This window comes from Spinacia oleracea, chromosome 3 (genome assembly GCF_020520425.1).
Source record: "Spinacia oleracea cultivar Varoflay chromosome 3, BTI_SOV_V1, whole genome shotgun sequence".
NCBI classification, from domain to species: domain Eukaryota; kingdom Viridiplantae; phylum Streptophyta; class Magnoliopsida; order Caryophyllales; family Amaranthaceae; genus Spinacia; species Spinacia oleracea.
The window spans coordinates 237,914-252,436 of NC_079489.1; the positions used below are offsets into that span (position 1 = coordinate 237,914).

Consider the following 14,523-nt stretch of genomic DNA (forward strand, 5'->3'; position numbering starts at 1 on the left):
AGTAGCAAGGAGGTGGGAGGCCAAATGATGGGCCAAGTTCATCCCGTAACCATTATCGCCATCCATCATATACCCCCCAATCACTTCCAACTCTGTACTTGACAGGCTAAATTGCACTCCTATCAAAGATAAACCTAACGTTTACCAACTAAAAATATAGCAAGGGAAGTAGGGATCGTATCCACAGGGAAACAATGTTCTTTCTACTACTAATCAACAAGTCTAGACTATTGGTAACAAGGGAATAGGTTTGGTGGCAATAATTAAATCGGAAAATATCAATATTAAGGGAATCTAGGGCAACAGTTCACCACAAATGCAGACCGGGATTGGACAACAGACAATAACAATCAATCAACAATCATAACTAGGAAAACATCCATCTCTCGAATCTTATGAATTCCTAAGGAAAATATAACTAGCAGGCTCTCGCTATGTACTAGAAACAATTCCTATCTAATAACCACAGACCAAAAACATCAGATTTATACCTCTCGGCGCATAATCTAAGGTTAATCAAACTCAATCAAAATAGTCCGGCCGAACAGAATTGACGAACAATTAAAATAAGCTATAGAAATCACAATCAATTAATCAATAATCAAATCCACATTCAATCCCAATCATGCATTCATGGATCCCCTAAACCCTAGAAATTAGACTACTCACTCATATTAATAATAAACAAGGCAATTAATATTATTGAAAACATGATTAAAACAAAATAATAAAGCGAAGTAAGAATTAACACCTAAACGAAGAACGGAAGAATGAATGAAAAATTGAAGCTTTTAATTGAAATAATAAAACTAAGTGTTGATAATTTGAGAGAACAAACTAAGTAATGCAAAATAAACTAAGTATTCAATACTAGGAAATAAGATGTCTACTAAAAATATAAGGCTTAGTATTTATAGTTTGCCCAAAACACAAACGAAAACCGGAAATAAAACTCGCGAAAAAGCGCTGGAGGTTGGCGTCGCCCGATTGGGCAGACGGCAGCCTGATCGGGCATTCTGCTCAACAAACAGGTCGATCGGGCGAATTTCCGCCCAATTGGGCGGATGAGAATTTCTCCATATAGCCTTCAGGATGTCCGCCCGATCGGGCGCGCGTTGAAACTGGCAGATGTCTTTTTCTTCGCCCGATTTTCTCATTTCGCCCTCCAATCATAGGGCGATTAGCAAAATGCATCGTCCTTCACTCAAAGCACCAAGTCTAACACAGACATCCTAGGCTCCCAAGGGTCGACCATAATCATCCCGAACCTACTCAGGATCTGTGTAGTGACCTATATCATCGCGAAACGAGCCTAAAAAGGCTAATTTCTCATCAAATAGTCTTGAAACTCAAGGCACACTTACAACACATATTAGTACTAAAAACAGCTCCTAATAGCTCATTTGACGCAGAAAGTACTAAGGGACGGGGGTAAAAACTCTATATAAAATACACATATCAGTACTCCTAACATTCTTCTTTTGGTCTCTCCAGAATATTGTAAAGGATATAAGCCGAAAAAAGACAAAGGGGACGGGGTATTACACGCTAGAGGCATGCAAATGTTGTATACTGGAGGGTGTGAAATTTCCCGTCAACTTTCCCCAAACACTACAATTGTTATGTTCCTCTCCGGGGTACCTACTAGGTACCAACAGATAACCCAAAAAATTGCACCAAAATCCTTAATAGTCATATCATAACTTCTATTCATCAACCTAAAGGACACCCGAGTAACGTCCTTGTATTCATTCTTTTTCACATTTAAAGAGCTTAAAAATTCAAGAGTGAGTTTCCTATAAGTCAACCTAACCATGGAATACATATGTTTCATGCCCACCCCATAAAACAAAGCCTTAACTTCCCTCTCAGTTCCCATATCATTAAGAGATTTTTGACAAATAAAGCGAGTTGGGACTACCTTCCGTAGCTTGAGATGGGAAAGACGGGCTTGTTGTTCCTCACTAATGACGATCATGTCCGGAAATGCCGGATCGGGTGCAAATTGCGGTGGTGGTGGTGCACGACTTGTAGAATCCTCCTCTTGTCTCCTAGATGCTACTGTGCAAGTTCTCTTAAGCCTAGAAGTCTACAACCCATGGATGATGAATTTCGGGAGTTTGAAGTAATTTGGTGGAAATTAGGTTTTTTGTGGGGAGGGAGTGAGAGTGAAATTGGTTTGGTGGAGGATGAAGAGGATGTTGTGGGGATGATTTTGATGTATTAATTGTTGAAATTGGGTGAGAGATGAGGGAGATATGGAGCTTGGAAGATTATAGGGTTTGGGGTTTAATGGAGGAGTTGAGAGAGTGAAGGAGATGAAAGGAGAAATAATGAAAGAAAGGGGATGAAATCAGTGGGAGCTGCTTATGGTATTGGGAACGTTTTTAATTCCTCGGTGAAGGCGGCGAAAAAAACATTAGCAGCTTCAACCGTATCCCGTGTTTTAAGACTGATTTCTCCTCTCGCCTGCCGGCAGACACCCGCCCGCCGGGCCTGTGGCTCGAGAACCGCCCGATGGGCACAGGTCCGCCCGCCGGGCGGATTTCCAGATTTTCGATTCCTTCAACAAAAATCGCCCGGTGGCCACCGGGCGAAAAGCTCCGTAATGATCCGCCCGCCGGGCAGACATCCGCCCACCGTGCATTCTGCTCGATTTCCACCCGTCGGGCCTACAGCTCCCCGGTGGGCGAAAATTGAGGGAGCGTATCAATCTTCACCTTTCGCCCGGTGCCGAACGGGCGGCTCCCTATTTGCTCCGTTTTGCCTATTTTTCACTTTTTCGAACTCAGGCCCTGTTTAGTTCACCTTATTTCAGGACCTTATTACTTATTTCAGACCAGATCAGATCAGATCAGATCAGAAAAAAAAAGTTTAGATCAGATCAGACCAGACGTGATTATTATTATTTTTATTATTATTATTGTTATTATTATTATTATTATTATTATTTTATTATTATTAGTATTTTATTATTTTATTATTATTATTATTGGTATATGTTTATATCATTGTTGCTTTAATAAAAAATAATGTTGTTGTCGGTGCAATTAAAATCTACTTCATTATTTAAGGCATAAAAAAACATTAACAAAACATTCAAATGCATCATGTCCAAATTAAAACCATTAAGTTTAGATCAGAAACGATATGATCAGGTCATGTCCATATCAAAACTGATTTTTATAGATCAGAACCATTATATATCCAGACCAGAACTGATAGGATCAGATAATATCCAGATCATAATTGATCATGTCCAGATCATGTTTAAATCTGCAAATATCTTGTCTACATGAGAACCGATCCTTACATCTCATGACGAGATCAGAACTGATCTGTACAGATCATGTACAGATCATGTCCAGATCAGAACGGGTCCATACACATCAGAACTGATCTGTACAAATCATGTCCAGATCAGAACTTATATGTCTAGATCATAACAGATCTATCTAGATCATGTATAGATTTATCTAATATAAGGAATAGTTAAATCATGAGCAAAGTCAAATAAATAATAACATTATAAATTTGTGTAACATTTATTTTACACGTAAGTCGCTTAAGATTAATAAATGTAAATTCTTGTTTAAACTTAATTCAGAAGAATCAGATCAGACCAGATCAGACCGGACCAGATCAGAAAAAATAAGTTCAGATCAGACCAGAGATCAGAAGAGATAAGGTGAACTAAACAGGGCCTTAGTGTCACGGTCCGAGTGTTTTGACAACGGATCCGTGCGGCGCGCTCTTGCCTATGGGGCGGCAAGGGCGCAAGCCTTGTGCGGAAAGTGGATCTCAAGGCTCGGGGCACGAGCGGGTGTTTGCTTTAGAATGGGCACTCTTGCCTATTGGCGACAAGAGCGAGGATCGAGGGTCGATCGGGGCGCTTGTGTGCGCACAACAGTCACAAGCGGGACCGACGACGAGAGTGTATTTGTTTTGCAAGGGACTTTGATGGGTCTTGGAAAGCTTAAAAGCATGCGACAACACAATATCTATAAAGGCTAGCAACAACACATGAATTAAGCAAAGGCAACTTCTGATGAGAGGTATTAGTTCATACCCCTCATAGAGGTTTATTTTGAATTAGCTAAATCTTCCCAGTGAACACTGGAATTACAGTAACATAATAATTCTCCCTAAAGCCTAGAAAACTATTAGAAAGATCCTAGAAAGCAATAGAAAGGAGAAATACAAGTAAAGGAAGGTTGGATTCTAACATCCTCCCCCACTTAAGCTGGCGACGCCCTCGTCGACTTACAAGAGTTACAAAAGATGAAAGAAAAAGCTCATATTCTAAACTTTGTAGTCTTCTCTGCGCCTTTGGTTGATGGCGGTTGCTGGAGTCTTCTTGAATCTTGTTGTGTCTTGATAGGCTGGTGAATCTTGTGAATCCAAGTCTTCCTTGTTTCTGGTTTCTGGCTCGAAGCGGCTTGGCTTGAGCTTGTATCTTATTTCTTGTTTCTGATGCGAGGGGGTATCTGAGATGTCGCCTTTCTGATTGGCTCCATCACTCGCATTGCCGAAAGGTATCGGCCATTTTCTTTTGTTTTTGTGGGAGTACCTGTACTTCGAACTAGACAAACTTGTCCACCTGCTACAAGCAAAGAATTCAAGTGAGGCATCACAACTGCTTTGCTAGCGCGGAGGAACTCCAATCCAAGTACAAGGTTGAAGTCGTCCATGTTGACGGCAGTGAAGTTCATTTTTCCTTTCCGGTCTCCTGCCACACCGAGAATCGGTTTGGCTTTGGAGTTGACGGATTTCATGCTACCGCCTCCTTTCTTGAGTACCAACCCCAATCTTCGGGCTTCGTTTTCAGACACAAAGTTGTGAGAGGCGCCGGTGTCTACCATGGCTCGAGCATTCCTCCCGTTTACCACGAGGTCCACGTACATCATGTTAGTAAAAGCAATGAAATTGAATAAACAAACTTTAAATTGAAATAATACCTAAATGAAGAACAAGGGAAGAACTCGAAAGTTGGAGCTTTTAATTGAAATAATAAAACTAATTGTTTAAATTGAGAGAATAAACTAGTAATGAAAATAAACTAAGGGTTGTAAGCTAGAAAATAAGATGTCCAACTAAAATAACTAAGGGCTATATTTATAGTCTTGCCCATAAAGCCCAAAAAAGGGAAATAAGTTAAGCGAAAAAACGCGCCAGGGTTGTGAGCAGCTCGTAACCCGCCCATCGGGCGCACGTCTGCCTGCGTGGCCAAATTATACATCTCCAATTTCATCAACTTTCGCTCGCCGGGCAGGCACTCGCCCGCCGGGCGAGCATCCACACTTGCATTTTTTCAGCTTTCTGTGTGCTCGGTAGGCACCGGGCGAAGGGCGCCCGGTCGGGCGCGTGTAGAATGGTTGAATCTGCTTCTTGCTCGCTCGGTTGATCTCCTTTCGCCCACCCATCAAAGGGCGATTATCTAAAAGCATCATTCTTCACTTATAATACCGAGTCTAACTCTTGGGGCTCAACCATAGACATCCAAGGCTCCCAAGAGTCGACGATAATCGTCCCGAACTTCCTCGGAATCGTGTAGTGGCTCATATTACCATGAAACGAGTGGGAGGGGGGAATGGGAATGGAAAAGTCTGGGGGGGTGGGGAATCAGGGAAGAAGGTTTTAGGGGTAACTCAATAATAAAATTGGGTAAAAGGTAGGGGTGTTCAAAAATACCCGACCCGCATTACCCGACCCGATGACCCGCTGACCCGGCACAAATATAGCGAGTAATTTGTTATTTTTTTAAAAATAAATGGGCCGGGTACCCGACCCGGTAAAAATACCGGGTACCAGGTCGGGTCATGGGCCGCTCTTTTATCTAAACGGGTACCCGAATACCCGTTAAACAAAAAAAAAAGAACTTTTCGCGTTTTAAATTTTTAAAACAGCCCAAAAGCCAAAAAAAAAACAAAAGCCCATCAGCGTTCAGCGATTCAGTCATTAAGATTTAGGGTTTCAATGTTTCATGCATTCTCCTCCGCCCACACAAACTGATCGAGTGATCTGATATTCTGATCTCCCACACAAACTCTCACTCTCACCCGGTCCGTCGCTCACGGCTCACCACTTCTCACCGCAGGCCAGCCACACCACATCACCACTCGCCGGTTCGCCCACCGCCTTACACCATCGGCTTCCGCAAGATCTTGCTACATGTTTATTAAGAATAGTTCTTTAAATCAAAATACAATTCAGTGTTTTGGTTACTACAGGGATGTGGAAGTTGTAAGGCTTAACATTGTGAGCGAACACAATTACTACGACATGGAAACAGTTCCTATCTCAATCTTTTGGCAAATCCCACCTTATCATGATGCAATGAGAAGTTTATGTTCTGCTTTATCTCTTACAACCAATGTTATATTATTATTTACATTTTACAGGGCCAACAATCTTAAATTATGCTACATTATTATTGAAAGAAGTATGATTTTTTTTTTATAAATAAACCGGGTACCCTGTGACCCGACCCGGAATAACCGGGTACCCGTTTAACGGATACCCGGTTATTCCGGGTCGGGGCATGGGCCGACAAACTGACTATCCGGAAGTCCGGGTACCCGCATTTCCGGGTACCCGTTTAGCCGGGTACCCGGTAATGAACACCCCTAGTAAAAGGAATGGCGAAACATGTCAAACAAACAACAACAAAGGGAATGAGATCAGCTCATTCCCTTTCCCTTTCCTGAATACCCCCAACCAAACGCCCCCTCATTTCTAGGGTTAGAGGTGGTGGTCTGGCGGTGGACGGCAAAGGTGGTGGTCTGGTTGTGGGTTACAGATATAGAGTTAGAGGAGGGAGGGAGGGGGAGGGGGGAATGGGAATGGAAAAGTCTGGGGGGGTGGGGAATCAGGGAAGAAGGTTTTAGGGGTAACTCAATATAAAATTGGGTAAAAGGTAGGGGTGTTCAAAAATACCCGACCCGCATTACCCGACCCGATGACATCCAAGGCTCCCAAGAGTCGACGATAATCGTCCCGAACTTCCTCGGGATCGTGTAGTGGCTCATATTACCATGAGACGAGCCTAAAAAGGCCAATTTCTCATTAAATAATCCTGAAACTCAAGACACACTCAATAACACAGATTAGTACACAAAATGGCTCATAAGAGCTCATTTAACGCAGAAAAGTACTAAGGGACGGGGGTAAAATCTCTATATAAAACACACATATCAATAAATAATCACTAATAATCAATAAAGCGATTAATCAGACTAGCATGCTTTCTCGAATCGATACTAATCATAAACTTGGAGTTAACAGGCTCTTGCTATGTATTAACCCCAACTCTACCTATCGAAACAAGCCACAACATCAAATTGCATCTCTCGAATCTTAACTTGATATTGCAAGACTAATACAATTAAACCTGCGCAAATCTAATCGCATAGTAAATGAAATCAATCAATAGGAAATCAACCAACAATACCAGCAATTAACAATAATAGCTCATCCCTTCATTTTAGTTCATGGATTCCCAAAACCCTAGATTAGAACTACTCACGCATAATTGAAAATAAGTAAAGCAATAATATTAAATGAAAACATAATTAATCTAAAATAATTAGGCAAGGAATGAATCAATACCGAAAATACGAACGGCGGATTAAATGAAAGCTTCGAACTTAATTGAAGTAGCAAATGTGTTTGGAACAAGTTTTATAGAATAAAAACTAAGTACTCCAATAAAAAGTGCTGAAAATTAGATAATAAGATGTCTTACATTAAACTAAGGGATTGATATATATAGTCTTGCCCAAAATTAGAAGAAAAACCGGAAATAAACTAAGTAAAACGCGCGTCCAGGTTGTCGTTGCCTGATCGGGCAGTGGGCTGGCGAACAACTTGTAACCCGCCCGATCGGGCAGGCGGATAGAAATCCTTCCAAAGTTGCTGCAGAGTAGGCGCCCGATGGGTACTGGGCGCGTGCTGAAGGAGATAATTCTCCTTTTGCTCGCCAGGTTGGTCTCCCTTCGCCCACCGGTCGTAGGGCGACCGGCTCGACACCTCATTCTTCACTAAATAACACTGAGTCTAACTCTTGGGGCTCAAACATGAGCATCATAGGCTCCTAAGAGTTGACAATGACCGCCCCGAACCTATTCGGGATCGCGTAGTGCTTGTAATATCACGAAACGAGCCTAAAAAAGTCAATTTCTCTTTGAACCTTAAATCTCAAGACACACTACACAATGCATATTAGTACTCAAAAGGACTCCTAAGAGCTCATTTAACACAAAAAGCACTAAGGGACGGGGTAAAACACTATAAATAATGCATATATCACTAACTTATATGCAAGCTACTTAATAACTAAATTGTTATACCAGAAGCAAGAAAGATACAATAACGTAAATAAAGAACACAGAGATTTGACGTGGTTCACTAACAATGTTTTAGCTACGTCCATAGGCAGAAGAGAGAACAATTTTATTGATCTTGAGGAGTACAAATTACAGAATACGACTAGGTTATGACCTAGAGAGTTTATATAGTACTCTCTAGACATATGCGGAAAAACCCAGAAAATAGGCCCAAAACAGATAACCCTAGTCCCCGAACCCCTAAACCAGGAAGCGTCGCCCCTGGACCGGTCAGCGAGATCCCCGTGTTGGGGCGTTATAGCAAGGGGCATGACCGATTCAAGACATATTCTAACATAAATCATAATGCAACTCCCTAAAATGACCCTCTCCATAATATCAGTTCATTGCAAAGTCCTCTATTCTGAAAAGATCGTGTCTATACTTTCCAGTGTTTGTTTACTTGAAATGGGTGAATTATGGGCTTTAGTGCTAGGAGAAGGCAAGTCCTAACTATTCATGGTGTTATAGGTGTAAAGAGAGAAGAAAACCTAGGAACAGAGCTGTTGCTGAAAACTAGTTGTTATCTTAGCTTTTGGGGGTAGATTGTTGCTTCTTTTTAAGGATTTCTAGGGCTGATCTGTAGTTGTACACCTGATGCTTTCCACATACCAGAACATACAAAATCCACAAAATATCTGACTATATGTTTGTATGATGGACAAAGAAGAGGGTAGCTTTCGTAGGTGATGACTATGTACACTCTAATGTTTAAAGACTGATGTAGCTATCTTCCAGGGTTACAGTTGATTATATCCTCAAGCAATAACTGTAAATTGCCTCAGCGCTAGGACAAATAAAGGGGCTGGCTGGTGTTGGCTCTTTATGGCCTTAAGACTATCTATCTTCATTTTATGCTAGTTGATCTTGCAACAACTGTAATGAACAAAATTACTGGCTGGACAACAATTTTTGTATGTGTGTGTGTGTGTGTGTTGGAAGGAGGAAGGGGGGATATTAAGATAATATTGCAAGTTCGTGTAGATTCCGAAAAAATGCTTACGGAGATAATTTCATAAACAACTGATTTATATCATAAACAACGGACAAGTTTGTGTAGATTCCGAAAAAATGCCTACGAAGCCAAAAAATTACTCTTTTCAGTTCTTGCATTTTACTATTTTAGATATGGTATGTCTGTCTGATGTCTTGCTTACCTTTTTATTTCTGGTTGTCTACAGTCGTGCCTTAATGGAGAAGAGACATTTCTTTCACTCTCACAGAGCACAAGTATGGTGATCTCAATTTGTTTTACTTTTGTCTTTTGGTTTTTTCTCTGCTTTCAATAATTGTCTTATTTTTTCTCCTCTTTGCATTTTCATTCTATATTCTGTTCTATTGAATTGTCGAGGTAACCTTGAGGATGTTTGCAATTTTTTTTAACTGTCTGATATTTATATTTCTCTAAAATAATCCTGGGATCATAAATATCTCCACAACAGATGTACCCTTTGGATCATAGACTAATAGTTGGGTAGTGTGGCTGTGTTGTGCTCTATGGTCACAATTAACTCTTACAAGTCGAATAAGATTTGAAACTCCAAAAAATTATGATTTTCTGTTTTGAATTATTCACACCTCTATTATTTTTTCTTTGCACATCCAATTACTTGGGAGATCCACACTTATTTATTGCTATATTTAGAATGAATGACATCGTGCACCAAAAATTTATTAAAAAAATGAAAATAAAAGGATATGGGTTTACGAGACATGCACATAATATGGCAACCCTCTAAGATTCAACCCTATCTCAACAATGATATAACTTTTGTTGAATTGGTTTCATTGGGAACCAAGCGTTTAAACTTTTCAACATGCCATTAATCACCCAAAACAGAGGTTGGATGACAAAGTTGTTTTTCAACTGACTTATTACATACACATGAGTTATTATTCCAATAATATAAACTACACAACATTACGATGATTTACCGTGAAAACCTGAGGTCATTGCTTAATTGTGTGTAGCAACTTCTATTGCATCTTGCTTGACTTAGATCCACAACTCCTGGTAATTGAGAGTTCGTATTCTGAATAGTCTTGTATGTAGTGGTTTAGTATAACGTTTATTGCTCAACTGCTACCGTGTTTTTTGAAGGGTTCTGAGTAACAAAAAAGTACAAACTGTTTTGAGTTTCAAGTACTTAAAAAACAGAACTGATTTCAGTTTTGGTTTTATATTTTTACCAAACCAGTCTAAAACACGATATTTAACAAGAGAAACTTGGTGAAGTAGCTGGAATTATGCAAACCTTTACCGTCTCCATGTTCAAATTCCTTCATTCTTTTCTCTCATCAAATCAGTATACCTCCTTATCAAATTTTCCTCTGAAATCTTCAAAACTTTTCCTTGTTCTTTACCATCCCTTTTCCAAACTCGTACATCTTAAAATATTCAAGTTAAAGTATTTGGCAATAAAGAGTACTGCGTAACAATTTACACTCTTTTTTGGCTCTTTGACCATGCCTATGGAATAATTTTATAATTTCTGATATTGAAGTTTCATTCTCAACTTATATAGAATATTTATAAACTTATCTGAACGTCAATGATTTTTTTCATTGCCTTCGGATGAAGAAGGATCAAGAAAATATAGTCTTGGAGAGTTGCACGATTTCGAAACAAAATTTCTATACGAGTGTGCTTTTCACTTTGCCCTTATTGTTTTGCAAAACAGCCCAATATTTTGTTTCATTAAATGATTTACCTGAACAACTTCTGGTTTTATTTTTGTTAAAAAAAAAAAAAGAAGAAACCACAACCACACTGAACAATACCTAACATTCGTCTTTTATTGACCGACTTTGGCCATTTTTACTTGGGCACCTCATAATGTTCGTTCAGACCTCAAGTGGTGCTTACATACAGCACACTTTTGTCTGGCTTTGTGCTTGGCAATTGTGATTTTTCCATACTGCATCCGACCATTTATTGATCCAAACCTCGGCAACACGTACTACATATTTTTCACATTAATTACCATCCCAAAGCTAATAGTTAAATGAAGTCTATTGAAAGTGATATGGTCGTTCAAGTACTTGCCAAACGCTGTAGTAGTAAGTATGAAGTTTTGTTGTTTTGGTGTTAAACCATACCAGTAATGCGAAGCTATGGCTTTGTACTGTTTTCTTGAAAGAAACACAAATCCTTCACTGCAATACTTGTAAAGGTAAAACCAAACTGTACTTTTCAAATTGAGAATGGCATCAAATCCATTAAATTCTTTCTTCTATATGATTGAGACTAAGTAAATAGTAGTGACAAGATTTTACAAAATGATATGCTTTTGCGACTGTAGCCAATGGCATTGGAGCAAATTTTTTCAGACCACGATAGTGAGGATGAAGTTGATGATGATGTAGCTGATTTAGAAGATCGAAGGGTATGTCCTATCTATGTTATTTTTCTGGTGATTTTTCATTCCAGTTGTTTTTGGTTGTGGCTTTAGCTGAAAGAAAAAATCTGACTGGTGACAGTAAGTTATAATTGCCGGAAAAAAACGATAGGGAGCACAATTATAAATTTACCCTTTCTTGAGTGAGTGGGCACTCAAAGTTGCCTTATGAAGGGTTGGTGCCCCCCTGCCTTTTCGTAGATGATTAATTTGAAATAATAAATTGCAGATGTTGGATGATTTTGTGGATGTTAGCAAAGATGAAAAACAAATTATGAATCTTTGGAACTCTTTTGTCAGGAAACAACGGTATGTGTTTTGCCAACTTTACTATATGCTTAAAATAGACTTTTTCTGCTGCTGCTGCTCCCCGACCGCTCTCTTAAGTCTCAGCATCTCTAGGTAGGCACTACTATTTTGAGATCAGGACCACTAGTTGTTGTTCGACTGGTTTTCCTTCCTATGTGGCTCATCATCATTCGTCTGACCTATTCAAGCTTACTTTATTTGCGCAATGACCTAACAACGAATCATTAACATCAGAGGTCAGATACATGGACCCTGCCTCCATCAGAAGATTAAGAACTTAGGACAGCATTTAGAACTCGTGTGAGAAAGCTATTACATGAAGTGCGACTCTGAGTTAGCCTACTGATCTGCAAAGGATTTGCATATCTAGGTTGTTCCTCGCATAAAATATTCACAGGCACCACTATCTCTCTCTTTATCCGACGATCACACATGTGCACAAACATACTCATGCATACACCCACTCACTCAACTTCAGCCATAATTTTGCTGATATATCATTTTCTCTTCCACCATCTTTTTTATGTTGAATAATTGTAAGAGAAAGGGAAAATTAAAATGTGTCTTTTGATGTGTTGCATTGGTTGCCTAGATCTATTTGCTTTGCTTCATCCATGGTGTCAAATTTCGAAGTTACGTTCTCTTTGTTTATGGTTCATGTACTGTGTAGATCTTGCTGCGATAGCATGCACTTCAAATTTCTGTATTTGATTCTAAAATATACTTTATATTTTTACAGCTAAACGCTGATGTTTATAACTTTTTTGGGTAGTATAATCCCGTCAAAATGTCTCATTGCTAATATCTTTGTACATGGTCGATATGATAAGCTCAGAAAGAGCATTATCTGCAGTAACTTGAGAATATCTTCTTAGGCCTTCTTTGCAAGGAAAGCTTTCCTCTATTTTCTTTTAAAATGTGGTAAATGCTGCGACACTGATCTGGCCCTCATATTTCATTGCCAAAGAGATTAAATAAAAAAAAAAACTGGTTAAGGGATGAGCTCCAGAGGGCCTTTTTTAGTAAGAAATAAGTTTCTGAATTTATTTTGAGGCTGCCTCTACGAGTTTTTTCTCTTTGTTGTGATGCTTATTAAAGGATATCAAAAAATTTGGAGGGAAGGGGGGAAATCCAGCTGTGAATCCGCATTGCTAAAGTGCTCTGCTTCTGGATTATGTCAGAATTCTTGCTGATGGTCACATCCCTTGGGCTTGTGAAGCGTTTTCACGATTGCATGGGTATAATCTTGCCCAAGCTCCTGCTCTGATTTGGTAAGGGTCGCTTGTTTTTGTTCTAGAACTAGTTCTTGCTTGCTTGTATGTCCTTTGTTTTCATTAAAGATGTGGCAAATTTTATTTTTTTAATTGGGTGATCTTTTCTAAACTCTTGTGACTTTTTACAACACAAACCTTTTCCTTTCCTAGGGATGAATAGTTTCTGTTAGTAAATCACTTGAATATTTTTAGCCTGGGATGATAGCTAGTAAATTAACTAATAAAAGCATGACTATATGGGTATTTTTTTTTCCTTTTCTGAAAATATCAGGACTATATGAAGGAAAAGGTTTGCCTTATTTAAAGTTGCTCTATTTATTTCTCCTTTTTCTGGGTTTTGAGGTTCCTGATCTCAGATTGCTCTGTCCTTGGAAGTTGGCGTTGAATATGTTTAGGCTAAGTAAATAATATGTTTTCCTCTCGGTTTAATTTGCAGGTGTTGGAGATTATTCATGATTAAATTGTGGAACCTTGGACTTCTTGACGCACGCACCATGAACAAATGTAGTTTAATTCTAGAGCAATGCCAACAACAGGAGACAACACCTGTGTGAAAGCTACACAGAAGAGATAAGCCATATATAAGAAAAAGGGGGCCAATCTTGAGCTTTAAGATCAAAATTCGATGTCTATTGAGTTCTTGCTTTTGCATTGTGTAGCGGCATTTTTGAGCCTGTACACTCGTTTAGAATTTTGTTGTCTACCTTTTAACATGGATGTTATAATCATCATTTATGCGTCAGTTTTGGCTGAACCTTGTTCATTTTGAGAACCACAACAGAGCGGAAAGAATGTGCTCTAGCTTCTTTGGGCTAACTGACCATGATTTATTTTTAACAAAATCTACATGTAAATTTGGTTTTCATTGTTTAAGAACACCGGAAATATAATTGAAAGTTCGTACATGTTCCCTGGAATAAGGTAAGAGTCTTTTACATTAAAAAAACTCACATGCTCAAATAGTCATAGAACACATGTGAGTAGAAAATTGTGACTGCACTTACAAAACTGTAGGTAGGTGTGTACTTGGGTGTGAAAATCTAAGGTCGTAATTTTTTGTTTTCAAACATTGCAGAATTTGGTTAATGTAAGTTCCTAAAAACAAGTTCAGTTAAGGAAAATAAAGAGTATCTAAAATCAATTTGCAATTAAACTACG

The 14,523-nt window shown here is 39.1% G+C and overlaps 1 protein-coding gene across 15 annotated transcripts in view; it reads left to right on the plus strand.

The window, feature by feature from the left end:
- Window positions 1-14,270, plus strand: part of LOC110782317 (polycomb group protein EMBRYONIC FLOWER 2) — a 43,084-nt gene extending 28,814 nt beyond the window's left edge. For 14 of the 15 annotated variants that reach the window (XM_021986436.2, XM_056838178.1, XM_021986441.2 and 11 more), the window contains 5 exons: window positions 9,566-9,614; window positions 11,687-11,770; window positions 12,012-12,091; window positions 13,273-13,362; window positions 13,802-14,270. In XM_021986436.2, coding sequence (XP_021842128.1) covers window positions 9,566-9,614; window positions 11,687-11,770; window positions 12,012-12,091; window positions 13,273-13,362; window positions 13,802-13,919 — 421 coding nt within the window. In that variant the 3' untranslated portion in view covers window positions 13,920-14,270. The remainder of the gene's footprint in view (window positions 1-9,565; window positions 9,615-11,686; window positions 11,771-12,011; window positions 12,092-13,272; window positions 13,363-13,801) is intronic. The other variant, XM_021986444.2, reaches the window with a different exon arrangement.
- Window positions 14,271-14,523: the final 253 nt, after the last annotated feature.